General features: G+C 59.7%; 1 protein-coding gene across 1 annotated transcript in view; it reads right to left on the bottom strand.

Annotated features, from left to right (window-relative positions):
- Positions 1 to 2,970: 2,970 nt before the first annotated feature.
- Positions 2,971 to 27,069, bottom strand: part of ADAMTS7 (ADAM metallopeptidase with thrombospondin type 1 motif 7) — a gene marked incomplete at its 3' end in the record, with an annotated part of 36,522 nt that continues 12,423 nt past the window's right edge. The window contains exons 9-25 of the mRNA XM_079318061.1: positions 26,709 to 26,853; positions 26,307 to 26,399; positions 25,735 to 25,880; positions 24,410 to 24,579; positions 22,612 to 22,745; positions 21,781 to 21,901; positions 21,320 to 21,564; positions 20,010 to 20,151; positions 18,868 to 18,994; positions 17,187 to 17,400; positions 13,458 to 14,190; positions 12,145 to 13,370; positions 11,244 to 11,387; positions 9,973 to 10,146; positions 9,144 to 9,290; positions 8,372 to 8,528; positions 2,971 to 3,149 (exon numbers count right to left, since the gene is read on the bottom strand). Of these exons, the coding sequence (XP_079174187.1) occupies positions 2,971 to 3,149; positions 8,372 to 8,528; positions 9,144 to 9,290; positions 9,973 to 10,146; positions 11,244 to 11,387; positions 12,145 to 13,370; positions 13,458 to 14,190; positions 17,187 to 17,400; positions 18,868 to 18,994; positions 20,010 to 20,151; positions 21,320 to 21,564; positions 21,781 to 21,901; positions 22,612 to 22,745; positions 24,410 to 24,579; positions 25,735 to 25,880; positions 26,307 to 26,399; positions 26,709 to 26,853 (4,297 nt within the window). The remainder of the gene's footprint in view (positions 3,150 to 8,371; positions 8,529 to 9,143; positions 9,291 to 9,972; positions 10,147 to 11,243; positions 11,388 to 12,144; positions 13,371 to 13,457; positions 14,191 to 17,186; positions 17,401 to 18,867; positions 18,995 to 20,009; positions 20,152 to 21,319; positions 21,565 to 21,780; positions 21,902 to 22,611; positions 22,746 to 24,409; positions 24,580 to 25,734; positions 25,881 to 26,306; positions 26,400 to 26,708; positions 26,854 to 27,069) is intronic.

Raw genomic sequence — 27,069 nt, 5'->3', positions numbered from 1 at the left:
GGCACAAAGGTCTCACTCCTGGTCCAAAGCCAAAGGGCTCTGTCAGAGTCCTCCAGGAGATCATGGACTCAGGGAATGTTTGGGTGGGAAGGACCTTAAAGCCCATCCAGTCCCACCCAAACCATCCCCTGATCCTATTTCAAACATCTTTTGATCCATGAGCCCTTTCCTCCTCTCGCCCCACCGCAGCAGCTCTGTCTGAACAACATCCTGCTTGTGTTGGGACAATAAAAGCATCTCCAGAGGAAGAAAAAAGGCATTTCTGTATCCCATCCTCCCCTGCCTCCTGTCAGTGGGAATCCATTCCCCCTCGTGAAGAGCCTCACTCCAGAGTCACTCACTGAAAGAAACTCTTGCAGGTATTTGAGCCAGATGTGTTTTATTGTCACTGATGCTGCAGTTTCTGTGCTGGTGGCAGGCCTGGCTCGTTGTGTGGTTAAAACTGGCCTGGTGTCCCACAGCAGGGATTACCCCATGGCCTCAGGCAGCCACAGGTGGGACCCTGCAGGTGGAAAGGCACTGCAGGAGGGGCTCCCCAAATCCTGTGCCACAAATAAACTCATTTGCAGAACTGATTTACCCCCCAGCCCAGCTCCTGTTTTAATCAACAAACCCCAGTTGCAAACAGTGGCTGTGAATGATTTTCAGGTGTAAACTGATCATTCCTTCCTGCTGCCAGTGCTTGAACCAGCTCCAACTAACTCAAACCCTCCAGAGCTCCCCTAGGGAAGAGAAAATGTGAAACCCACCTGTTTCCTTCAGTAACTGTTTAATTTAACACACTCTGTGCTGTGGCCATCAGAGCCCAGCACAAGGCTTGTCCCTTTGCACTCCTGGGAGGGTGACAGGCTGTGGGACAGATGGTGCTGGGGACAAGGAAACAGGACTGGACACGGGCTCTCAGACCATAAAAAACCTTGGATTGGAGTAAAGCACAACTGGTGAAGTCATGGCTTGTTTTACATACAAATCACACACAGGAATTTCCCCCTTTGGACAGCCCAGGGAGAAGCACCTGGAGCTCTGCAGCCTGGATGGCTCCAGTGCAGGGAGGGCTGCCCTTCAAGGTCCCCCAGGTTTTGGGCATTCTCCACAGCCTGAGGAGTAATAGGGAAAGGAATTCCTACCAAAATGCTCCTGCCCTCCTCCAGAGACCAACCTGCCAGCAAAACCTCCCCAAGACAGGGAGGGGTTTGCTCCCACCCTGCTCTGGGAGCAGGCAGAGTAAATTGATATTCTAGTTAAAAATCAGCTAACCTTAACACAGGAGAATCTAGATAAGCAGAGAAAAAAAGGGTTCAGCCTGTAAGGGCACAGAAAAAACCACCTTAACCAAGCATTACAGTGCTACACATAGAGAAATGCAGGGACTGAGCACCAGGGAGGGGATGTGCCCCCCACTGCCAGGGCAGCTCCCCCCTCTGCCCTAAGGCTTGCAAGGGAAAGTGCTGCTGGGCTCCAGAGCTCCCTGGGGGTGCCCTCTGCCCCAGGGGGACACAGTGGCTTTGGCAGAGAAAGCCAGCAGTGGGGACACGGGCACACAGCCCTGCACAGCCCCAGCTGAAGCTGAAACTTTATTCCTCCACTTCTTAAATCCAATCTGTTCAGCTTCAGTGCGTAAACATTTTAATGAAAATTAACGGGAATGGGTTGCCAGCTTCAAGTCCCTTAAAGGAAAAAAATTATAATAATAAAAATCCCTACCCCAAAGGGTCGGTGGAATGCTGGATGCTCACCTCAGAGATACAAAAATAATAATAAAAATCAAGGTTTGTGCTGGCCAGCCAACACCTTGGAGAGGCTGCAAATGTCAAGTGATAGCACCATAAGCATTTCTGAGAGGTCTCCCCGAATTACTGCTGCTCTCAGCTCCCCTTGGGTTCCCCTTGGGTTCCCCTTGGGTTCCCGGGGCACCGTGACCCCGGCAGCCCTGCAGTGAGCCACCCCCAGCCCCGGGGATGGTCTGAGCACCGAGACCGCCGAGCTGTGCCCGGCACAGCCCCGGCGGGCAGGGGGAGCTGGCCTTGGGGACAGCGCTGTCGCCTGCGGGACGGGCGCGGGGGGTCGGGGGACAGCGCTGTCGCCTGCGGGACGGGCGCGGGGGGTCGGGGGACAGCGCTGTCAGCCGCGGGACGGGCGCGGGGGGTCGGGGGACAGCGCTGTCACACGCGGGACGGGTACGGGGGGTCTTGGGGACAGCGCTGTCAGCCGCGGGACGGGCGCGGGGGGTCGGGGGACAGGACAGCGCTGTCAGCCGCGGGACGGGCACGGGGGGCCGTGGGGACAGCGCTGTCAGCCGCGGGACGGGCGCGGGGGGTCGGGGGACAGGACAGCGCTGTCAGCCGCGGGACGGGCACGGGGGGTCAGGGGACAGCGCTGTCACCCGCGGGACGGGCGCGGGGGGTCAGGGGACAGCGCTGTCAGCCGCGGGACGGGCGCGGGGACAGGACAGCGCTGTCACCTGCGGGAGGGACGCGGGGACAGGACAGCGCTGTCACCTGCCGGAGGGGCGCGGGTGACCTTGGGGACAGCGCTGTCACCCACGGGACGGGCGCGGGGGGCCGTGGGGACAGCGCTGTCACCCGCGGGAGGGGCACGGGGACAGGACAGCGCTGTCACCTGCCGGAGGGGCGCGGGTGACCTTGGGGACAGCGCTGTCACCCACGGGACGGGCGCGGGGGGCCGTGGGGACAGCGCTGTCACCCGCGGGAGGGGCGCGGGGGGTCGGGGGACAGGACAGCGCTGTCACCCGCGGGACGGGCGCGGGGGGCCGTGGGGACAGCGCTGTCAGCCGCGGGACGGGCGCGGGGGGTCGGGGGACAGGACAGCGCTGTCACCCGCGGGAGGGGCGCGGGGGCCGGGGGACAGGACAGCGCTGTCAGCCGCGGGACGGGCGCGGGGGGCCGGGGGACAGGACAGCGCTGTCAGCCGCGGGACGGGCGCGGGGGGTCGGGGGACAGGACAGCGCTGTCAGCCGCGGGAGGGGCGCGGGGGGTCGGGGGACAGGACAGCGCTGTCAGCCGCGGGACGGGCGCGGGGGCCGCAGCTGCGGCAGCACTGTCCCCGCACCGTGCCCAGCTGGCACCGGCCCAGCAGCCGCAGCGTCCGGCAGAAGGCGGAGCTCAGGCGGTCACGCTCGCAGGGGACACCTGGGGGGAGGCAGGAGCGGGGGGTCAGTGCCCGAGCTGGAAACGTGCCGTGGGGTGATCGCTGAAGGGCCCGGGGAATGCCAGGATTTCCCATCCCAGCACAAACCCCCCTGCCAGTCCCGACCCCCCAGTGCCAGCAGAGCACTGGAAAAGCCAGAACTCCTTCTCCTTTGAATTGTTCTGGTTATTTTTAAAAGCTGCATCACCTGCCTGGCTTCCTGCAGGTGTCCTGCAGCCCTCCATCAGCTCTGGTGCTGCCCCAAGGACAGGCTTTGTTCAGGGAGCAGCCCTGGCTCTGCCCTGGGCAGCACCAGGCTGAGCCCAGCAGCACAGACCATCACCACACACAGGGTTAATCTGAATACAGAGCTGCTTTGGTTGAATTTTTGATTTCCTCCTCCTCTATCTCAGAGCAAGGCAGGGCTCCCTGAGCCTGCAGCTTCTCACCCAGTGGTGTGAGACTGGCTTAAATCACATCAACTCACAAATGAGCCTAAGCTTAAAACTGACGATCCCAATTTTGTACAAGGAATTAAAGGACAGCCTTTCTCTGGAACAGGGCAGAGCTGGTGCACCCTGTGGCCAAGCCCCACTGCTGCTCCCTGGGCACCCTCCTCAGGCCCATGCAGAGCAGGGAATGGGGCAGGAAAGCCAAGTGGTTTTTCTCAGGACTGTTCTCTGCAGGGGAAGGGCTGTGGCTGAGCCAGGGGAGCTCTCAGTGACCACTGCCCTGTCCCTGTCCCCTCTGAACAAAGGCAGGGCTGAGGCAGCAGCCACTGCCCCATTCCCACGGGGGGAGCCCAAGCAGAGGATGCAGCAGATGCAGAGCAGAGACTTTTCCCCCAGTTTGGGATTTCAGTCACAGCCCCCTCCCCCAGCCCAGCAGTGAGGAGGTCACTCCACTGCTCTAAAAATTATTTTCTATTTCAGCTGAGCAATTTCCTCCCTGCCTGCCCAGCTGCAGCATCCCTGTGTCCCCAAAAAGCAATTTATCACTGCACTGCTGGACCCAGCAGAGCTGACAGGGTGGGGCTGAGGGGGTCCCATCACAGCTCCAGGCTGGGGGCTCCCTCCAGCCCCAGCAGTGGATTTTCTTTCCCTGCTGGGTGAGCAGAGAAATCTCTGTACAGCACATCCCAGAGCACCAGAGGCTTTGGGAAAAGGGAAATTCTTGTTTGTCAGGGTAACATTCCCTGGGAGCACCCCAAGGCAGCCCAGGGCCTGCAGCACTGGGACACTGGAGCACAGGAACCCAGGTTCTCTCCTGGAGTGTCCCAGGACAGGGGATCAGCCTGGCTGCCCAGGGGTGGGTGCCAATGTCCTGGGCACTGCTGGGGGATGCTCTGCTCCATTCTGCCCAGCCCCTCAGAATTTTCAGCACTCACAGCTTCCTAGAAAGTTATTTATGGATCCCAACCAAGCTGCCTCCTGCCTTCCTTGGAAAGAGCTGAGAGGGCTCAGGCTGGGAGGCAGCTGTCCAGGCTTGGAGGGATGGCTTAGCCCTTCCCAGGGTCCATCAGGAAATTCCTGTCCCTGCACCGTGCCCAGGCAGCAAGGAGCCCACCCTGAACACCTTCCCTCCCACAGGGGATGGGATTTCTGTGCAAAACTTGGGGATGGGGGAGAGGAGCCACCACCCTTGGCTGGAGCTCTGCTGACCCTACAGGACACCCCAGGGCTCCAAAGCCAAATGAGCTCATGGATCATAAATATCCCAACTGGAGGGACCCACAGGGATCCTCCTGGCCCTGCACAGGACACCCCCACAATCCCACCCCAGGCTGGGAGCATTTTCCCAAAGCTCCCTGAGCCCAGTGAAGTCAGGGCTCGGGGGCTGCAGCTCCCATCCCTTCCCCAGATCCTGCTGCAGTCCCAGGCTGGATGAGTGCAGGGTCAGGCTCAGGTCTGAACAGCTTGGCTGAGCCTGGGATTCCTCCCTGGAATTTGGTCCTGAGAAGGGAAGCTGGAACAAGCACTTCATTTGTCAGCTCTTCAGAGAGGGGCCTACAGAACCCACCCAATTTTCATTTCATTCTTTTCCTGCTATTTCTTCCTATTAACAATTTTTTATAAAATCCTCACACTTCATTTGGACACACGTCCTGTAAGTCTGTGCCAAATTTTAGGCTAAAAAAATGCTTAAAGCAGGGCTTTAAAAATCCAGGCTAAGTCAGCACTTTAGAGACTGAAAACCCCCACTTTTTGGGGGCTGTTTTTTTAGGTTGATGTGGAAGTTGCTTTAAATTTCATTTAAGCTTCTGCCAGCTTTTATTTTTATTCCTGGGAAAAATAAACTTCCTGGAACAGGTTTTGTGAAAACAAGGCAAGGTTGAGCTGGGAGCTGAGCTGGCAAATCCAGGGAATTAGGCTGGTGACCTCTGGCCTGGGGATGCTCTCAGAGCCAGGGCTGAATTTAATGGGGAATTATACCAGGGTCCTGCTCTGGGATGGGATAATGGGATGGGATAATGGGATGGGATAATGGGATGGGATAATGGGATGGGATAATGGGATGGGATGGGATAATGGGATGGGATAATGGGATGGGATGGGATGGGATGGGATAATGGGATGGGATAATGGGATGGGATAATGGGATGGGATGGGATGATGGGATGGGATGGGATGGGATGGGATGGGATGGGATGGGATGGGATGGGATGGGATGGGATGGGATGGGATAGGATGGGATAATGGGATGGGATGGGATAATGGGATGGGATAATGGGATGGGATAATGGGATGGGATGGGATAATGGGATGGGATGGGATAATGGGATGCATCAGGACTGGCACTGACACAACCACAGCTGGGAAAAGTGGGAGAATCCCACAAATCCCCAGTTTTTAGGTGCCAGCCCTGCTGCAGGCAACACCTTTCCCCTGTATTTTATCAAAACAGGGAGTCCTTTCTGGAGCATCCCTTTCCCACTGACTCCTGTTGTTAATTAGCAGTTAATTAATTGCTCTCCATGCCTCACTCAGCAGCACCTCCCGGCCTCACCACTTGGACAGGGACTTACACGCTCAAATGATGGAGAAAATTGGGATTTGCTGCAATTATTTCCCACATGGATCCCTTGTGGGTGAACTCTGACTTGCAGAAGCATGAGCAGTTTCATTTCCTTGCCCAGAGCAAGCAGGAGCAGCACGTTTAATTGCCAATTAATCTTGTGGCAACTGGAAGAGCAGCCAGCCCTGGATAACGAGCTGGCAAATGGGGACTTTGCTGATCTCAGTCTATCTGAAACTGCTGCAGCTTCCTCCAGGCACTCATGCAGACCTGGGGCTCACAATTTCCTTTCCAAGACACCATAAACAACTGCCAGAGAAATGTCCCCAGCCTCTGGAGCATCACTGGGGTGCCCATGGCTCTGGACTCCCAGGAGCCATCCAAGGACACACTCACAGCTGGCTGCAGCTGCAAGGCAACAGCCACACTCAAAAATAACTTTGTGGAATCTTCAATTAATTCATAACCTGGCAACAGCCCAGGACTCTGCTTCTAATTAATCCTCCTTTAATTGAGGAGCTGATTGCTGTGAGATGTTTGTTTTTGCTTCATCTGTTCCATCTCTGCTCAAAATCCATCTGATAATGGTTTTTAACATTTAAGCCCTACTGGGGTTGCTGGCACTTCTGTGTGCAGTGAGGACATGACCACTGACAGACCCAGCCCTGGTTCTGTTCATGCCAGAGGAGGGAGAAAAGCTCACAAAAACATGGATTGCTGCAGCCTGAATCCATCTTGTGCAGTAAAGCTCCCTCAGAGCACAGGAAAAGGCTGGAGTTACATTTATGTCTTTCTGGAGCCTTTGCCTGTGCACTTACACATCTGGGATTTCCTGCCATGTGAAAGTTTTGTTCCCCTTCATGCTCTGGCTGGAAACATTTGTATTTCCAAGAGGCGTTTCCTGCCCTGGGCTGCAGCCAGAGCATTGATGTCATTTTTGATCCAGGATTTTGCCATTTATTTGTGTGCTTCCTACTCATCTCAGTGGTTATTCTGGTCCAGCCTTGGCTCCACTGCTCTCATCACCAAGCCTGGCACGGAAATTTTCCCCTGACCAAAACAACAAGAACCACAAAGCGTGTCTTGAGCAGGGCTGACTCATCATTTCCTAAATGCTGCAGTGCCCCATGGCCCTGCAAGGCTCCAGAAAGGAGCAGATTAATGGCTAAAAACACATCAAAACAGTGGCCAGAAAGGAGCAGATTAATGGCCAAAAACTTCATATGAAACCAGTGGCCATTAGTGGCAGTGCCCAAATCCCAAAGCCTGCCTGCTCTGGAATAGGTGTTAGGAGGAACACTTTGGGCATGGGATAAATAAAAGCAGCTGCAGGGCTGGATGAGGCTGCAGAGGGGACCCCAGATGTGTGACAGCAGCCATGGATGTGGATCCTCCACCCCAGGAACCTGCCACTGCTGCCCCCCTGCCCCATCTCTCAGCCCTCCCTTTGTCCAGCAAACCTCCTGGAGCTCCAACAATGCTTTCTGGGCAGAAAAGAGCTTTTCTTCTGCACAGATACATGGAAAAGATAAAGCTGATAGGTGACTGAGACGCTGGTATCAGTGACATCTAATCCCTCATTATACTGCTTTTCTGCAAGTGCTGTTAACCCTTGCAGTCCCCAGATTTCTGTCTGCCAGGGAACTGCCTGTGCTTGGGATGTATCTCTGTGAGTGGAGGAGGGAGAAGAAGCCAAGTGAGTTCCCTGGTGTGGCCAAGCACTGTGACAAAGAGGTTGAAATGGGGCTGGCTACCTGGAGAACCTGCTCAGACACACCTGAAGGTGCTGGAGAACTGCTCCTTGATTCCATTTTCTGATGCTGGGCCCAGCTTGTTTCCCAGGTCTTGTGTTCTGGGACTTTACCACTGAAGAGCTTCCTGAGAGCTCCATCACTGGGCATTCTGCCTTCCTTTCCTGGATGCCCTCTTGCCTCTGGCTGGTCCCTTCACCCCACAGCCCCCAGGGTCCCTCAGTGTCCCTGTGCTGGGTGACACTGCTGACCCCAACCAGCACATCCCAGCTCACATCCTGCCAGCAAAACCCTGCTTGGCCCCCGAGGGACAGATGTTCTGGACATTTACAGACAGTTAAAACATTCCCACTTAATTATCAATTAGCCAAGTCAGCCTTACACAACCCAGTAGGAGCTGCTCCATCTCCCCCCACATTTCCCACCCCATTTCCCAGGCTGCTGCTGCCCCTGCCCACCTGGCTGGGAGCTCTCACACTCCTGGGGGTTGCACTTCTGGGTGCTCTCTGGCCAGGGCTCGTGGTCACACAGGCTGCTGTCCTGGGCCACACCTGTCCTGGTGTCCATGCACTGCACCTGGCGCCGCTGGATGCCGCCGCCGCAGGGAGCCGAGCACTGCAGGAGCAGCAGCAGCAGCAGGCTCAGAGCCCGGGGCACAGGGCTGGCACCCAGCCCGAGGGGCACCCACCTGTCCCCAGAGCCCCCAGCCCGAGGGGCACTCACCTGTCCCCAGAGCCCCCAGCCCGAGGGGCACCCACCTGTCCCCAGAGCCCCCCAGCCCGAGGGGCACTCACCTGTCCCCAGAGCCCCCCAGCCCAAGGGGCACCCACCTGTCCCCAGGAGCCCCCAGCCCAAGGGGCACTCACCTGTCCCCAGAGCCCCCTGCCCCGAGGGGCACTCACCTGTCCCCAGGAGCCCCCAGCCCGAGGGGCACTCACCTGTCCCCAGAGCCCCCTGCCCCGAGGGGCACTCACCTGTCCCCAGGAGCCCCCAGCCCAAGGGGCACTCACCTGTCCCCAGGAGCCCACCAGCCCGAGGGGCACTCACCTGTCCCCAGGAGCCCACCAGCCCGAGGGGCACTCACCTGTCCCCAGAGCCCCCCAGCCCCGAGGGGCACTCACCTGTCCCCAGGAGCCCACCAGCCCGAGGGGCACTCACCTGTCCCCAGAGCCCCCAGCCCAAGGGGCACTCACCTGTCCCCAGGAGCCCCCTGCCCCGAGGGGCACTCACCTGTCCCCAGGAGCCCACCAGCCAGCTGGCACAGGGCTGGGTGTTGCAGGGCCGGCTGCTGCTGGGCCTGGCTGTGTCCTCGCAGCGCCCGGGCTCCGGACACCGCACCAGCCGCGCCTGCTCGCCCCCACCACAGGGCTCTGAGCACTGGGGAGAGACGGGCACAGCGACCTCGGGGGCTGCCCTGAGCCCCTGAGCCCCCTGCCCTGCCCTGAGCCCTGCCCTGAGCCCCTGAGCCCCCTGCCCTGAGCCCCTGCCCTGAGCCCCTGAGCCCCCTGCCCTGAGCCCTGCCCTGAGCCCCTGCCCTGAGCCCCTTGAGCCCCCTGCCCTGAGCCCCCTGCCCTGAGCCCCTGAGCCCCCTGCCCTGCCCTGCCCTGAGCCCCCTGCCCTGAGCCCCTGAGCCCCTGCCCTGAGCCCCTGAGCCCCCTGCCCTGCCCTGCCCTGAGCCCTGCCCTGAGCCCCTGAGCCCCTGCCCTGCCCTGAGCCCCTGAGCCCCCTGCCCTGAACCCCTGCCCTGAGCCCCCTGCCCTGCCCTGAGCCCCCTGCCCTGCCCTGAGCCCCCTGCCCTGAGCCCTGCCCTGAGCCCCCTGCCCTGAGCCCCTGCCCTGCCCTGCCCTGAGTTCTGCCCTGAGCCCCTGCCCTGAGCCCTGCCCTGAGCCCTGCCCTGAGCCCCTGCCCTGAGCCCTGCCCTGAGCCCTGCCCTGAGCCCCCTGCCCTGAGCCCTGCCCTGAGCCCCTGCCCTGAGCCCTGCCCTGAGCCCCCTGCCCTGAGCCCCTGAGCCCCCTGCCCTGAGCCCGTGCCGTGGCAGGGGCTGTCCCCGGGGCAGTACCTCTCTCCAGGACGAGGTGTACCAGGGCAGGCAGGGCGAGCTCCCGCAGGGCAGGCGAGCCGGGGGCTGCGGCAGCCCCGCCCGGCAGTGGAACGGCCGCAGCAGCCGCTGCTCCCGCGTGTCCACACACAGAACCTCCCGCACCTTGGTGCCACCGCCGCAGCTCCGGGAGCACTGCGGAGGGCACGGCACAGGGTGGGGAGAGCACGGCGACAAAGTGGGGAGAGACACAGCGACAAAGTGGGGAGAGACACAGCGACAAAGTGGGGAGGGACACAGTGACAAAGTGGGGAGAGACACAGTGACAAAGTGGGGAGAGACACAGTGACAAAATGGGGAGAGACACAGTGACAAAGTGGGGAGGGACACAGTGACAAAATGGGAAGAGATACAGTGACAAAATGGGGAGAGACACAGTGACGAAGTGGGGAGGGACACAGTGACAAAATGGGAAGAGATACAGTGACAAAATGGGGAGAGACACAGTGACAAAATGGGAAGAGATACAGTGACAAAATGGGGAGAGACACAGTGACAAAATGGGAAGAGATACAGTGACAAAATGGGGAGAGACAGTGACAAAGTGGGGAGAGATACAGTGACAAAATGGGGAAGATGCAGTGACAAAGTGGAGAGGAACACAGCAACACAATGGGGACACAGCATCACATGGGGAGGGGACACAGCACCGAAATGGGGAGAGGCTGCAGGAGCTCCAGCAGCACAGTCTGTGCAGCACTGGCACCCTCTGAAAGCAGCTGGAACTAGAACTGTCTGTGCCTTAAAGTCCCGATGGTCCCAATGAACAGCCACCAGCCAGAGCAAGGAGGGCTGTTCCCCACCACCAAACAAAATGAATTCACCCAAGCCAATGCAGACATCCCCTGGCAGTGCAGAGTGGCCAGAACATTGTGCTGGCAAGTCACAGAAGCTCAGGATGGTTTGGGGTGGATCCTCAAAGAGCCCCTGCCCCGCTAGGCTGGGCTGTCCACTCCACCCAGCCTGGCCCTCCATCAAACCACTCTGCTTAGCTTCTGCAAATCCCTGACATTTTAACCAGCCCAAGAGAAGGAAATAATGAAAATACTGTGGGATGAGCAGTTTAAACCCCAAAGGTTTGCCAAGTGCAAAGCTTTACCTGTGCAAGCCACGAGGCAAGAGCCCTCCCCAAGGGCAGGAGGGACTTGCCATGCCCCCTGGGTTTGGGGACCCCCCCGTGCCCCGGGTTTGGGGACCCCCTGCCCCCGGGTTTGGGCCCCCCATCCCCTCACCTTGCTCCAGTTGCCCACTCTCCAGGCCGAGCAGGGTCGGAGGGAGCAGCTCCGGGCCGGGACGGGCCTGTCGGCCTCAGCGCAGCCATGGCCGCTGCAGCGCACGGGCCTCCACACAGCACCCAGCCCGCAGGTGGCCGAGCACTGCAGGGGATGGCGGGGTGAGCCCTGAGACAGAGCCCAGAGCCTCCATTCCACTGCCCTGAGCCCTGAGACAGAGCCCTGAGCCCTGACACAGAGCCCTGAGACAGAGCCCAGAGCCTCCATTCCACTGCCCTGAGCCCTGACACAGAGCCCTGAGCCCTGAGACAGAGCCCTGAGACAGAGCCCAGAGCCTCCATTCCACTGCCCTGAGCCCTGAGACAGAGCCCTGAGACAGAGCCCAGAGCCTCCATTCCACTGCCCTGAGCCCTGAGACAGAGCCCAGAGCCTCCATTCCACTGCCCTGAGCCCTGACACAGAGCCCTGAGACAGAGCCCTGAGACAGAGCCCTGAGACAGAGCCACCATCCCAGAGCCCTGAGCCACAGCCCTGAGCCCTGAGCCAGCGTGCTGTGGCCCTGAGCCTCCATCCCACAACCCTGACCCCACTGTACCCCATTCCCACAGCCCTGAGTCTCCATCCCACAGCCCTGACCCTCCATGCCACAGCCCCACAGCCCTGAGCCTCCATCCCACAACCCTGACCCCACTGTACCCCATTCCCACAGCCCTGAGTCTCCATCCCACAGCCCTGACCCTCCATGCCACAGCCCCACAGCCCTGAGCCTCCATCCCACAACCCTGACCCCACTGTACCCCATTCCCACAGCCCTGACCCTGCTGTCCCTCCATCCCACAGCCCCGACCCTCCACCCCGCACTCCTGACCCCATCACACTGTTCATGGCACTCACCACGTACCTCACTCCAGTTCCCAACCTCCCAGCTGGGCTTGGCAGTGGCCGATGGTGGAAGCAGAGCCTCCTCCTCCTCCTCCTCTTCCTCCTCCTCCTCCTGCAGCCTCTTCTCCCAGAGTGGAGGGGGCAAAGGATGGGGCTGGGACAACTCGTGCCCCCTGTCACTGGAGGTAGATGTTCCTGGGGGTGTCCCTGTCCCTGGGGCTGTCTGTGTCCCTGGGGGTGTCCATGGGGAGGGTTTCCTGGGTGATGTCCCTGGGGGTGTCCCTGTCCCTGGGGGTGTCCATGGGGAGGGTTCCCTGGGTGATGTCCCTGGGGGTGTCCCTGCCCTTGGGGGTGTCCATGGGGAGGGTTCCCTGGGTGATGTCCCTGGGGGTGTCCCTGTCCCTGGGGGTGTCCATGGGGAGGGTTCCCTGGGTGATGTCCCTGGGGGTGTCCCTGCCCTTGGGGGTGTCCATGGGGAGGGTACCCTGGGTGATGTCCCTGTCCCTGTCCCTAAGGGTGTCCATGGGGAGGGTACCCTGGGTGATGTCCCTGTCCCTGTCCCTAAGGGTGTCCATGGGGAGGGGTCCCTGGGTGATGTCCCTGGGGGTGTCCCTGTCCCTGGGGCTGTCCCTGCTGAAGGCTCCCTCGCTGCAGTGATGCTGAGCAGGGTCCATGCTGGACCCTGGTGCTGGGACACCCCCTGTGTCCCCCATTCCAGGGGGAACCCTGCTCTGTGGGCAGCAGGGCCACGATCTGGGGCTGTGGGCAGGGCTGGCACCAGGCCATGCTGCTGGCTGAGGCCACTGGAGGTGAGCTGGGTGGCTGGCCCAGGCATGGCAGGGGACAAGGACACTGGAGGGGCAGTTGTGGCCACCCAGGGGGGCGAGGTGGGGGCTGTGGGGGTGTGGAGCCCTGGCTGCTGCCCTCCCTGTCCCCCAGGAGCCCCATCAGCACCCACAGCAGGGGGACTCAGGGCGGGCTGGGGGCTGCCAGCGCCCCCTGCCCCCTCCCAGCCTGGAGGGGTGGGCAAGGCAAGGTGTGCCCTGCCCCTGCCATGGGCCTGCCCACCTGCCTGCGTGCCCAGCACCCCCTCTGGCAGTCCTGCCCCCCCCTGCTGCCCCGTGGGCTGTGGGGCTGCACCATCAGTGGCACTGGTGACGGCCAGAGCCCTTTCCCCGGAGCCCTGGTGGCCTCTCCCTGCAGAGACAGAGCCCTGTCCCTCTGTGCTCACACGTCCCAGAGCCCCTGGCCCGTGGGGCACACCCACAGGGGCACTGCCCCAGCCCGTGGGCACTGCAGCAGCTGCCTGGGGACCCCAGGGAGTGGGGGCACCCTGCCCCAGGCTGCTGCTGCTGGGCTCAGCTGGGTGGGACCCATCCCAGAGGGCAGGCTCTGCAGAGTGGTGGCTCTCGGGGCTCCGGGTGGGCTCCTGCTGCTCAGGGTGGGGCACAAGCACCGCATCCTCCTCCTCCCCCATAAAGCCAGGGCTGCTGGCTCTGGGCGAGGCTGCCCCCTCGCTCAGGGGGTCTCTGGTGGCCAAGCCCCCGGGCTCTGGCTGTGGCCCATGGCCAGGAGCAGCAGTGCTCCCCTCCTCGGTGCTGCTGCCCCCTCCCTGCTCGGGGCTCAGCGGGGTCTCCGTGGGTGCCCCCCCGGTGTCCCCAGCGCCCAGCCCTGGCCGGGGCTCCTCCTTCTCCGAGGAGGGGTAGTAGGACAAATCCTCGTGGAAGTTGATGAAGTTATAATCATAGTAAAAATCATCCACAAAGACGTTTCCTTTCCTGGCTGAGAAATCCTCCTGGGTGATGAGGTTGAGGTCGCTGGGCTGGGGGCTCAGGGGGCTCAGCTTGGGAAGGGGCTTGCTGGGCACGAAGGGGATTTCATTGAGCACCTCCCTGCTGGAGGAGCCGCTGCCGGACCAGTCGGGGCCGTCCCAGGCCTGCGGGCAGCGGGGCAGGGCGCAGGGCCGGGAGGGGCTGGGGCTGCGGGCAGGGTCGCACCCCGCCCCGCCGCTGCTGCTGCAGCTCACGGAGCGCCGCTGGGTCCCGTTTCCACAGGTCACGGAGCACTGGGGACACAGAGAGAGAGCAGGGCTGTGGGCAGGGCTGGGGGAGCTGCTGTGCCCCACCAGGCTCCCTGTGCCACACTGCCCTGGCCCTCTGCAGCCCCCACCCCCGGGCAGCTCCTGGGCCACCCCACCCCGGGCAGCAGAGCATTGCTGCCCAAATTCCTTTACTACTTCTTAACTTACTAGAATTTCAGTTTTTTAGCATGCTAGGTTACGTATAAGACTATGCATATAATGTATTTTGTTTTATTTGAAAAATGTAACCAGTATTTTTACTATAGCTCTATTATATTTAAGTTCTGTCTGTAACTGTGGGCTTGGAGCCTCCCCCTGAAGATATTAGTATGTTTTAAACTTCCACTAAAACTTGAACTACTACTGTAGCATTTGAAACCTTTTACTTACTAAATGCATTAGAACTCACTTTAAAACTTACTAACTTACTTCTACTTAAATGTTCACTTTATGTGTGAGTTTAATTTATCTCAAGGCTTTAATTGAATTCTTGTTCTCTCTGAATAATTTAGAGAGACCCCTGGCTCACTGACTCTGTCCCAGAGCAGGGCTGGTGCTGTGGCCATTTGCTCAGGGTGATCCCTGCCCTGATCCAGCCAGAACAGCTTTCCCTGGGGATGGAGCTGGGCAGGGCAGGGGTGAGATGATCTAATGGGCCTTTGCTGTGACCTATTGCCATGAATTGCATCTCCTCTTCCAGAAGAGCATTCTTTGAAGCAGGGAACAACAACATGGGTGTTGTCTGAGTAGGCAAAAAGCAAAGGTCAGGGGGAGCTCTGTGGGGACACACCAAGCCCCCATAATGGGCTCTTTGACATGGGGCAGAACAAAGCAAACCAAGACACTGGAAAGGAGAACAGCAGCATTTCTGCTGCATTTTGGCTTGGAACAAGCAGGACCTGAGAAAGGTGTCCCTGCCCATGGCAGGGGGGTGGAACCAGATGAGCTTTAAGGTCCCTTTCACCCAGAGCATTCCAGGATTCTTTCAGCACCACATGGCCAAACATTCCCACACAGCAGCACCTGAGAGAGGGCTGAGAGGAGCTGCTCCAAAGGAGGGGAAACAGATCCAGTGCCACCAGGCTGAACATCCCAGCAAAGCCTCAGCTCCATGCAGGAGATAACCCAGGTACCACAGGGCTTGCAGGGGGAAGGAGGCAGGGAGGTTATTCCCAAGGCTGGGCTATCAGGAGAGCCCTTGGGACACAGATAAGGGGTGAGGGCTGCCAGGAGCCCTGTGTGGGAGCACACTGAGCTGGCAGAGGGCTCAGCCTTGGGCAGGGCAGGGTGTGCTGCTGCCAGGCACAGCCATCCCATCTGGGAGCCAAAGAGCAGCAACCCAGCCTGCTGACAGGAAAGCCCCAGAGCTGGGTGTGCAGTGCTTCTGAGGCACTGTGGGGTCAGAGAGCCCCTCTGGCACTGCCATATGGGCACACAGAGCTGGGTGTGCAGTGCTTCTGAGGCACTGTGGGGTCAGAGAGCCCCTCTGGCACTGCCACATGGGCACACAGAGCTGGGTGTGCAGTGCTTCTGAGGCACTGTGGGGGCAGAGAGCCCCTCTGGCACTGCCACACTGGCACACAGGGGCACACAGAGCTGGGTGTGCAGTGCTTCTGAGGCACTGTGGGGCCAGAGAGCCCCTCTGGCACTGGCACACTGGCACACTGGCACACAGAGCTGGGTGTGCAGTGCTTCTGAGGCACTGTGGGGGCAGAGACCCCCTCTGGCACTGCCACACTGGCACACTGGCACACAGAGCTGGGTGTGCAGTGCTTCTGAGGCACTGTGGGGCCAGAGAGCCCCTCTGGCACTGCCAGGGGCTCCAGTGCCACAGGGGCTCCTCTGCAGGACAGAGCTGCCCCACCCTGCTGGCCACAGCTCTGGGAAGCTTCCAAGCCCCTCCAATTCCCCTAATTATGGGGGTGGGGGGAATGGAGGAGAAGGAGGGCTCTCCCTTTAAATTAAAGGGCAGAACCTCAAATTCCCAAGCACATTTCTGCTGGGCTCACCAATGCACTGTGCCAGCAGCACAGAGGACAGCAGTGAGGGCTGGCCCTGCCCTGCACTGACCCACCAATGAGCCATACTTTTCCCTTCAAACCATTGCATCCATCTTTCTCAGCCCTTAATTGTGGCTTTTGTGGGCCCCTAGAAAAATATTTCCAACTCGCTCTCATCTAACCTCCAAACTCCCTGTTCACATTTGGTTCCATTTGTTCCTTAGCAACAAGATCAGTTCCCAGGCTCTCTCCTTTCTCTCCTGATATTTGTCTTCACTCTGAACACTTTTGGAAGGGCTGCTTAAACCAGGAGTTATCATTTTCTGGTTGAATCCTTCAGCCTGTGGTTAAGCTGATTCACACAAACACAAAAATAAATCAAGGCTACACAGAGTGCCACCATTAATCACCCCATGGAATTATTTGGGTTGGAAGGACCTTGAGGATCCTGCAGCTCAGCCCCAGCCATGGGCAGGGACACACCAAGCCATGTCCAGCTGAAAACCTCATTTCTGCCCTCCTTGTGCCAAGCAGAGTGTGGCTGGGGCAGAATTAAACTGCCAGAGCTAAACTGGGCAGAGTTAAACTGCCTGAGTTAAACTGCCAGAGCTAAACTGGGCAGAATTAAACTGCCTGAGCTAAACTGGAGCAGAGTTAAACCAGGACAGAGTTAAACTGCCCAGAGTTAAACTGCCAGAGTTAAACTGGGGTAAACTGGCAGAATTAAACAGAGGCAGAGTTAAACTGGGAAGAGTTAAACTGGGCAGGATTAAACTGGGCAGAGTTAATTAAACTGGGCAGAGTTAATTAAACTGGGCAGAGTTAAGCAGCCCAGAGCTCCTTCCTCACCCCCACGCCCCTCCAAGCAATGGGATTCCCATCCCTGGAGGCACAGCCATGGATTTTCTGGGAGCAGGAGCACACCTGGGGTGCCTGGGGGCTCCTGTCCCCAGCTCCCACCCCTGGCACGTCCCCTCTCACCTCAGACCAGTTGCCCACGGCCCAGGGGGAGGGGCAGGGCTGCTGGGGGTGGCAGGGCCTGGTGGCCTCGGGCCTGGGCAGGTGCTGGCAGTGCTCTGGCTGCAGGGCTCGCTGCTCCTCCAGCCCCACGCTCTGGATGCACAGCACTGTCCTCTTCATCTGCCCTGCCCCTCCACAGGAGGCTGAGCAGGGCTGCCACTCACCCACCCACCACCTGGGGACAGGCAGGGGACAGGGGCATGGGGACAGGGGCATGGGGACAGGAGAGAGGGCATGGGGACAGGGGACAGGGCATGGGGACAGGCATGGGGACAGGGGCATGGGGACAGGCATGGGGACAGGGGCATGGGGACAGGGGACAGGGCATGGGGACAGGAGAGAGGGCATGGGGACAGGGGCATGGGGACAGGGCATGGGGACAGGAGAGAGGGGAAAGGGGACAGGGAACAGGAGAATGGGGACAGGAGAGGGAAAAGGGAACAGGGAACAGGGAAAAGGGAACGTGATGGGAGAGAGGGAGAGGGGAAAGGGGAAGAGGGAGAGGGAAGAGGGGAATGGGAAAGGGAGAGGGAAAGAGGAATAGGGAAAGGGAAAGAGGGAGAGGGAAATGGATAGGGGTAGGGAAAAGGGGAAAGAGAAAAAGGAAAGGGAAAGGGGAATGGGGAAAGGGAAAGAGAAAAGGAAAACATCTCAGCCAGAGCAAGCAGCTGTGCCCCAGGATCCATCTCACCCCATGCCCATCGTGTGGGGAAAGGAGGATCCCAAACGTGCCAGGCCCAGGTGTGGGAGCTCAGACAGGGGCAGGGATGGGGCAGTGCCCAGCTGTGCCAGGGCTCTGGGCACAAAGGCAGGGGGGAGCATCCTGCCAGGATGGACCTCAGCCCGTCCAGGCAATGCCCTGCAGGGCTCAGGGGAGAGCCAGGGAGGGGCTCAGGGGCAGGGAGGGGCAGGTTTCTCACCTGGCTGGGCAGGGTGGGGCAGGTTTCTCACCTGGCCAGGCAAGGCTTAGGGGCAGGGTGGGGCAGGTGTCTCTTACCTGGCCAGGCAGGGAGGGGCAGGGCGGGGCAGGTCTCTCTCACCTGGCTGGGCAGGGTGGGGCAGGTTTCTCACCTGGCCAGGCAAGGCTTAGGGGCAGGGTGGGGCAGGTGTCTCTTACCTGGCCAGGCAGGGAGGGGCAGGGCGGGGCAGGTCTCTCTCACCTGGCTGGGCAGGGTGGGGCAGGTTTCTCATCTGGCCAGGCAAGGCTTAGGGGCAGGGTGGGGCAGGTGTCTCACCTGGCCGGGCAGGGCTCAGGGGCAGGGAGGGGCAGGTCTCTCTCACCTGGCCGGGCAGGGCTCAGGGGCACAGGGGCAGGTGTCTCACCTGGCCGGGCAGAGCTCAGGGGCAGGTGTCTCACCTGGCTGGGCAGGGCTCAGGTGCACAGGGGCAGGTGTCTCACCTGGCCGGGCAGGGCTCAGGTGCACAGGGGCAGGTCTCTCTCACCTGGCCGGGCAGGGCTCAGGTGCACAGGGGCAGGTGTCTCACCTGGCCGGGCAGGGCTCAGGGGCAGGTGTCTCACCTGGCCGGGCAGGGAGGGGCTCAGGGGCAGGTGTCTCACCTGGCTGGGCAGGGCTCAGGTGCACAGGGGCAGGTGTCTCACCTGGCCGGGCAGGGCTCAGGTGCACAGGGGCAGGTGTCTCACCTGGCCGGGCAGGGCTCCTCCCCACACGCGCGCTGCCGGTCATCGGGGCGCGTCAGCGCGTCACAGAATCGCTCCTCCACCAGCCCTGCCAGCCTCTCCACACAGTGCACAGCCTGCCTCTGCACCCCTGGGAGGGACACTGCAGTGACACCTGTGCCACTGACACCACACAGACACACTCCACACAGTGCACAGCCTGCCTCTGCACCCTGGGGAGGGACACTGCAGTGACACCTGTGCCACCCCTGGGACACTGACACCACACAGACACACTCCACACAGTGCCTGCCCCAGCTCTGTCCCGTTCCTGTAACGTGTCCCTGACCTGTGACATTGAGAGCTGGCACAGCCCTGCCGAGCTGGGCTCAGTGGGACTGGCACAGCCTGATGAGCTGGGTTCAGTGGGACTGGCACAGCCTGCCAAGCTGGGCTCTGGCCCCAGCTCTCGGGAGCTTACAGAGCCCTGGCACACACCAGAGCCAGAGTGAGCTCTCCCAAACCCACATCTCACCTCACATCAGCACCCAGGGCAGGCAGGGGGGTTCAGCCCTCCTCCAGCTGCTCACCCTCACCCCACTCCTGCCTGGTTCACTCTTGTTTCCCCTCTGCTCTGGAAGGCAAGCACTCCAATCACACAAAGGAAAGCTGGTTTTGAACAAAGCCCGTGCCCTGGCACTCTGTGCTTCCTAGAAAGCACAAGTGTCCTTGAATTCCCCTTTCTTCCAGTGCCAGCTGCTGTCGAGGAAGTGCTTGCTGCTCCAGAAATGTCCCTCTGCATCAGTGCCCCCAAAATCTGCCCTGGGGACCCTGGACACCCAGCCAGGGCAGGGGGCAGGGTGGGGGAAGCAAATACACAGACACTGTGGGATCCCAGGGCTCTCTGTAAAACCCTGGGACTCTCCCCCTGGAGAGGCCCAGCCAGCAGCCCTTCCTCACTCCCAGATTCCTCTAAAGCTCCTTTGTCCCCATGCCCTGCAGGGTAACAGGACACCGGGCTGGGAGCAAAGTGCTGACAAAGCCCTGGGCTTCTCTCAGCACCACGGAGCCCTGCCCTCAGCAGACGTCCCTAAAAATCCTGAAACTGGAGAGCCAGGAATTGCAGAGGCTGCCCAGGGATGCAGGTGTCCCAGGGCTGCTCTCACCTGTCCCACAGGTGGCCGTGCAGCTGCTCCAGGAGCCAAAGCGCCACAGGAACTCGGGCTGCTCCACCTCGTTCTCACTGTCAGCCGGGCGCTGGATCGTGTACTGGTACCTGACCCCGGGGTTGGTCTCCTGGAACAGCAGCTGGGGACACAGGGGACAGCTGGGGGTGAACAGGAGTGGGGACACAGGGGAGAGCTGGGGACACAGGGGACAGCTGGGGACACAGGGGACAGCTGGGGGTGAACAGCAGTGGGGACACAGGGGACAGCTGGGGACACAGGGGACAGCTGGGGGTGAACACAGCTGGGGACACAGGGGATGGGCAGGGGGGAACAGCAGTGGGGACACAGGGGATGGACCTGTGTCCAGCTCCACAACCCAGCTGGGGGGTGGCATTGCCACCCTGGGGGCTTCTCAGCAGAGAAGGAGCAAGTCCAGAGAGATGTGACTCTGCCCAGCTGCACAACACAGCTGGATTGGACCTGGAGTAACTCAGTTTGGGGAAGGTGTCCCTGCCCAGGGGTGGAATTTCCTAAACTGCCTCTCACTCCCCGCAGGCTCCTGCTGCTCCTGGGGTTGGCACAAGCCCTGCTCAAAGCACCTCCCACACCCGTGCTCACAGGGGCCAGCACTTCATCCCTGTTTTTCTTAGCCTAAGCACTCCCATTATTGCCAAAGCTTTGTTGTTCTTGGAGCTTTGGCAGGAGCCAGGGCATCTTTCCAAAAACCTCTCCACGAATATCGAAATGTCCTTGTGCAAAGGTTTTCTTTAGGTTATGAATCCCAGGAAGTGATTTGTGCTGCTGCATTCCCACCAGCAGCAGCCCTTGGTGGCAGCTGGCTCAGGATCTCACATCCCACCCCAGCTGCTGCTGCAGGGAAGGCAGGAGGAGATTTTGGCTGCTCAATCCCTGCAAAGGCAGGGATGCTGCAGGGAGTGCATGGGGCAGGGGGATCCTGGGGGTCCAGGATGCAGCTCTGTGCCCCACAGCTGGCACCACCAGGGATTTCATCAGAGGAAGGCTTGGTCTCATGAGGATATTGACTCCTGAGAGCTCTGCATGAACTGGCAGCTCCCTCTCCCCTGCCTGCCCAGCCCTGCCAGCAGCACTGGGGGCTCTGTCCCTGCTTGTGACAAGACACAGGCAAGCCTCAGGAAACGGCTCCTTCTCCTCAGCTCCCTCTCCTCTGCCAATAATTTTCCAAACAAAGGGTTTGGAAGTGCTGTGCGTTGGAATCACTCCCCAAGGAGTGTGAAAAACACACCCCAAGGAGGTGCAGAGCCCCAGGCAAGGCAGGTCCATCCCACCTGGATCCAAACGGGCTCCACCGTGGGCCCGGGAGAGGTGAGGTTCTCCCAGTTGCCCGTCCTCCTGTAGGTGAAGGTGGTGCCTGCCACCCTGTAGTCCCCGTTCCACTGGATGGTCCAGCCCCCGTTCAGGAAATATTTCTGGGGGTCCTCGCTGCGCAGCGCCAGGAAATTCCCGGCCTCGGCCACCTCCTCGATGCGGATCTGCCGCGCCCCCGCCGGGATCAGCCCGATGTCCACGTAACCTGGGGACACAGCCACGCTGTCCTGCTGCACTCCAGGTGCCCGAGGGGACTTCTGTCCTTGGCTGGGCGCTGGGGGCCAGCACTGAATCCTTACAGCAAGAGCCCACCTCAGCTCCTGCTGTCTTACCCCCCAAACAAATCAACAAGCTGGAATTAAACCCCCCGTGGGGACAGCGTGGGGACAGCCATGGGGACAGCTGTGGGGACAGCCCTTACCCAGCCCCTCGCTGTCCTCGAAGGTCTTGTGCACGGTGTGGCAGGTGGAGCCGTCCCCGTGGCACACCCCGCAGCGATCCTCCACCGCCCGCGAGTCGATCTCGTAGTCACAGCCCACGCTCTGCAGGGACCCACCCAGCCCTGCAGTCACTCTGCTCCATCCCAGAGCATTCCCTGTCCTGCAGGGACCCCACACAGCCCCGCAGTCACTCTGCTCCATCCCAGAGCATTCCCTGTCCTGCAGGGACCCACACAGCCCCGCAGTCACTCTGCTCCATCCCAGAGCATTCCCTGTCCTGCAGGGACCCACACAGCCCCGCAGTCACTCTGCTCCATCCCAGAGCATTCCCTGTCCTGCAGGGACCCACACAGCCCCGCAGTCACTCTGCTCCATCCCAGGGCATTCACTGTCCTTGCAGATGCCATTGCTCATGTCCCCATACCCACCCTGCAGATGCCATTGATGCAGATGTCCCATACCCACCCTGCAGATGCCATTGCTGATGTCCCATACCCACCCTGCAGATGCCATTGCTGGTGTCCCATACCCACCCTGCAGATGCCATTGCTGGTGTCCCATACCCACCCTGCAGATGCCATTGCTGATGTCCCATACCCACCCTGCAGATGCCATTGCTGGTGTCCCATACCCACCCTGCAGATGCCATTGCTGATGTCCCATACCCACCCTGCAGATGCCATTGATGCAGATGTCCCCATACCCACCCTGCAGATGCCATTGCAGATGTCCCATACCCACCCTGCAGATGCCATTGATGCAGATGTCCCATACCCACCCTGCAGATGCCATTGCTGATGTCCCATACCCACCCTGCAGATGCCATTGATGCAGATGTCCCTGCTGCCCTCGCTCTCGTAGCAGGGGGTCCCGTCCAGCACCGCGTCCCGCAGCTTCTCCGCAAAGAACTCGCGCTCGGGCCGGCAGTGCAGCTCACAGGGGTTCACTGGGCAGTGCACACACATCACACACATCACACACAGCTCACACAGCTCACACAGCTCACACAGCTCACACAGCTCACACAGCTCACACATACACACAACACATCACACAGCTCACACAGCTCACACAGCACACACAGCACACACATCACACACATCACACAGCTCACACAGAACACATCACACACATCACACACAGCTCACACAGAACACATCACACACATCACACACAGCTCACACAGAACACATCACACACATCACACAGCTCACACACACACACAGAACACATCACACATATCACACAGCTCACACAGCTCACACAGCTCACACATCACACACATCACACACATCACACACAGCTCACACATCACACACATCACACACATCACACAGCTCACACATCACACACATCACACATCACACACATCACACACATCACACACAGCTCACACATCACACACATCCACACAGCTCACACAGCTCACACATCACACACATCACACACATACACACAGCTCACACAGCTCACACATCACACACATCACACACATCACACACATCACACACAGCTCACACAGCTCACACATCACACACATACACACAGCTCACACAGCTCACACATCACACACATCACACACATCACACACAGCTCACACAGCTCACACATCACACACATCACACACAGCTCACACTGCAGGGCACAGCTCTGCAGCCCTGGGCCATGGCAGCTCTGAGCTTGCTGTGCTTTCTGACACTGACCCCCACAGGAACACTGCTTTGGACTTGGGGCTTTGGAGAAGCCAAATGTGAGTGGTGGGGTTGGGATCACTGGTGTGCAGTTTGAATAGGTGTGTAATGCCACATGGTGAAGGGTTTGGAATTGGGGTTTTAGAGTATAGGACAAGATGAAGGTTATTGTGCTCTTCCTTCTTTTTCTTGGTTTCAGGCTGTGGTTTTTGGCTGGTTAGAAAGTACTGCAGTGCAGGTCACAGGTGTTTGGTTATTGGGTCAAAAGTATAAATAATACAGATGTTAGTTTATAATTGGATAATTTGCCTTTAAAGGACCTTGTAACTTGATAGATCTACTGACATTTTTCCCACTTATAGCTTGTTAGCTAGCAGTGCTGCAGAACTCCCTGTACTGTAGATAAGAATTAATAAACAACTAAGCCTGAACAAGAAAATCCATCTCTCATGCTTCAATCCTGACTCTGAGTGAAGACAGAAGAAAATAGAAGCCAGCAAAGAACTGTGTCCCAGAGTGTCCAGGGTTGAAAATTCCCTGCCAAACCTTTCCACATCATCCCTGGAGCTTCAGAGGAAACTGCACCTTCTCCAGGAGCACTGCTCCAGCTGAGCCACATCTGCCCCTGCAGGAGGATGCAGCACCATGGAATGGGACTGTGCCACCACCCTGACTGACTGACTGTGCCAGCTTGGATTCTGACTCTGGCAGGGCTGGGATTGTTCTGTGTAATACTGCATTTCTATTTTAATTCTCCTAGTAAAGAACTGTTATTCCTAACTCCCATCTCTTTGCCTGAGGGCCCCTTAATTTCAAAATGATAATAATTTGGAGGGAGGGGGTTTAATTCTCCATTTCAAAGAGAATCTCCTGCCTGTATTGGCAGACATGTGTTTCTAACCAAGACAGCTGCACTCACAGTTGTTGGGCACTGGAGTCCACTTGTAGAGCTTCCCCTTGTAGGGCCTGGGGTTGAAGAGGCTGCACTGGAGCTGCCTGAAGGAGGGTCTGTCGGGGGGGCAGCGCTGCACGTTGCAGATCCGGAACCGCCGCCGCTCCCCCAGGCAGAACCGGCCCCCGTACTTGGGCCTGGGGAGAGAGGGGGCACGGGGGGCACGGGGGGCTCAGGCTCACCCAGCCACAGCTCTGCTGTGCCTCGGGGTGGTTACAGCCCACCCCTGTGCCCCCCGTGCACACACTCTGCAGGAGCTGCTCTCCATCCCCTCCTGGCTCGGCCCCTCTGCTGCCCCAGGAGTGGCAAAGCTCATCTGGGCTTTCTAAAGCAAGGGAGGCTCCAGAAGCACCCCCAATGCTTTCCTCAGATGCAAAACCACCATCTCCTTCTCCTGTGCTCACATCACTGTCCCAGTGCCCTCCTTGGAGTGCAAACTCCTTCTCCTGGGCACGCTGTGCTGAAGATTATTTCAGGGCTGTGTTTACAAGCCCTGCCCTGAGGGAATGCCTGTGGGAGGGGGGGATGCCCAGCACACATTTTCTCACTCAGCCCCAAGGGCAAAGCTGCAGATTTACCTCCAGTGGCCAAAGCAAACAACTGCCTGGGGAATTTCGGGTGTTGGCTCTCCTGCCTGGCCACAGCTCTGCCTGGAGCACTCCAGAAACCACCACAGCACCACAGAACTTGTCAAACACAAATCTGGGGCTGAGATGACAGGAGCCAACAGCACGTGCCAAACCCACCCGAGGCAGAGGATGGGCAGAACACCTTGGGAAGGGTCAGAGCTCTGTCCAGGGGCTGCCCCAGCTCCCCATGCCATGGAAAAGTGACTCCACTAAATGCCCTTTTTCCTTTTCCTCCCATCCCAGGCTGCTCTGACAGCAGGGCAAGCTGAGGGGTTTGGTGAATGCAGCAGTGATTTGGTGACCAAGGGGACACGTGGGGAGCAGATGGGCCAGCAGAGACCCCAGATGGAGCTGGCAGCTCCCCAGCAGTGCCTGGACACTTGCAGCCAGCCTGGCTCATGGAATGCAGCAGGCTGATAAACTGCAGCAGCATTTCTCAGAACAGCTCTGAATCAGGCCCCAGGAATGCCTGCTTTGCTCTCCTGCCTCTAAAGCCCCCTGGATGTGTTTTACCCCTCCCAGCTTGCAGCCCCTGCTCTGTGTTTGAGCCCAGGGAGGGCACAGAACCAGAGCCCCCCAACCCCTCCCAGGCTCTGTGGGGCTGCCCATGCCCTGGGCACTCTGGGGACAGGCTGGGGACAGGCTGGGGACAGGCTGGCTTACGTGGGGTGGCTGCAGTGCCTCTCAGCACTCTGCACTCCTGCGCCACAGCTGCGGGTGCAGGACCCCCAGGGGCTCCAGGGGCTCCAGCCCCCCGAGATGGGCTGGGGCCGGTAGCCCACGGGCACACAGTCACCATTGAAGCACCACTGCAGGGACACAGAGCACAGGGTTAGCAGGGACAGGCAGCATGGGGCCAGAACATGCACTGGGGCTGCAAATCCCTGCTTTGCCTGCAGGGAGATCAGAGTATGGGCAAGGGGAAACGCAGAGGTGCTGGGCTGCTGGAGGGTTTAAAGGGGGCAACAAACCCAGAGCCCCACAGAGCCTCAGCAAGGGGACTCACAGCCCAGAGGGGCTCAGAGCTGCTGCCAGCAGTGGGGGAGATCCCAGGGAGGAGCACCCAGCATGGCACAGAACCAGCCCTGTGCCCTCCTGCCAGGCTGGGTTTCACCTTCCCAGGTGACTCCAGCGATCCCAAATGAGTGACCTCCCCCAGGGCAGTCCCTGCTGGGGCACTGGGATCCCTGCACAGCCCCTGGTGTCCCCAGGGCCATGCAGGGGGTCCCCCTCACCTTGCTGTCCCCACAGGCCGTGCCATCCACAGCAGCATCCAGCTTGGAGTGACATGTGTTCCCCACCGTGCACCACAGCGTGTGACAGACACTCTGGGGAGCAGGGCACAGGGTTAGGCTGGCACAGATCCACCCTGGGGACAGATCAGATCCATCCTGGGGACAGATCTGATCCACCCTGGGGACACAGATCAGATCAGATCCACCCTGGGCACAGATCAGATCAGATCCATCCTGGGGCACAGATCAGATCAGATCCACCCTGGGCACAGATCAGATCAGATCCATCCTGGGGCACAGATCAGATCCAGCCCTGGGGCTCAGATCAGATCAGATCTATCCTTCAGCACAGCCCCAGCACAGCCCCCCCCAAGCCCCCCAAGCCCCCAGGGCCCCACTCACGTCCATGTCATCACAGAAGGTGGAGTAGGGGCCATACTGCAGCCTGCACTGGTGGCTCACATCATACAGGACACCCGGGGGCACCAGGGGAAAGTCCAGCACCTCCTGGGCTGGGGGGTCATCCAGGCACAGCCCCCAGCCCCGGCTGCAACACAGAGGAGGCAGCACAGTCACCCCAGGTGTCCCCCAGCAGCTGGGCAGTGCCCCAGGGTGAGGAGCAACCAGCATTTCCCACTGGCACAAGGCTGGCTCTGCAATCCCTGGGGTGCTCTGGGCACCCAGAGCGTCCCATGTCCCCCAGGGTGGCACACATGGGCAGGGTGAAGGGACAAAGACAGAAGGGACAATAAATGTCCTGGTG

This window comes from Erithacus rubecula (assembly GCF_903797595.1).
Source record: "Erithacus rubecula genome assembly, chromosome: 14".
NCBI lineage: Eukaryota > Metazoa > Chordata > Aves > Passeriformes > Muscicapidae > Erithacus > Erithacus rubecula.
Note: the sequence above shows the minus strand (reverse complement) of the source record. Positions and strands in the feature narration are given on the sequence as shown.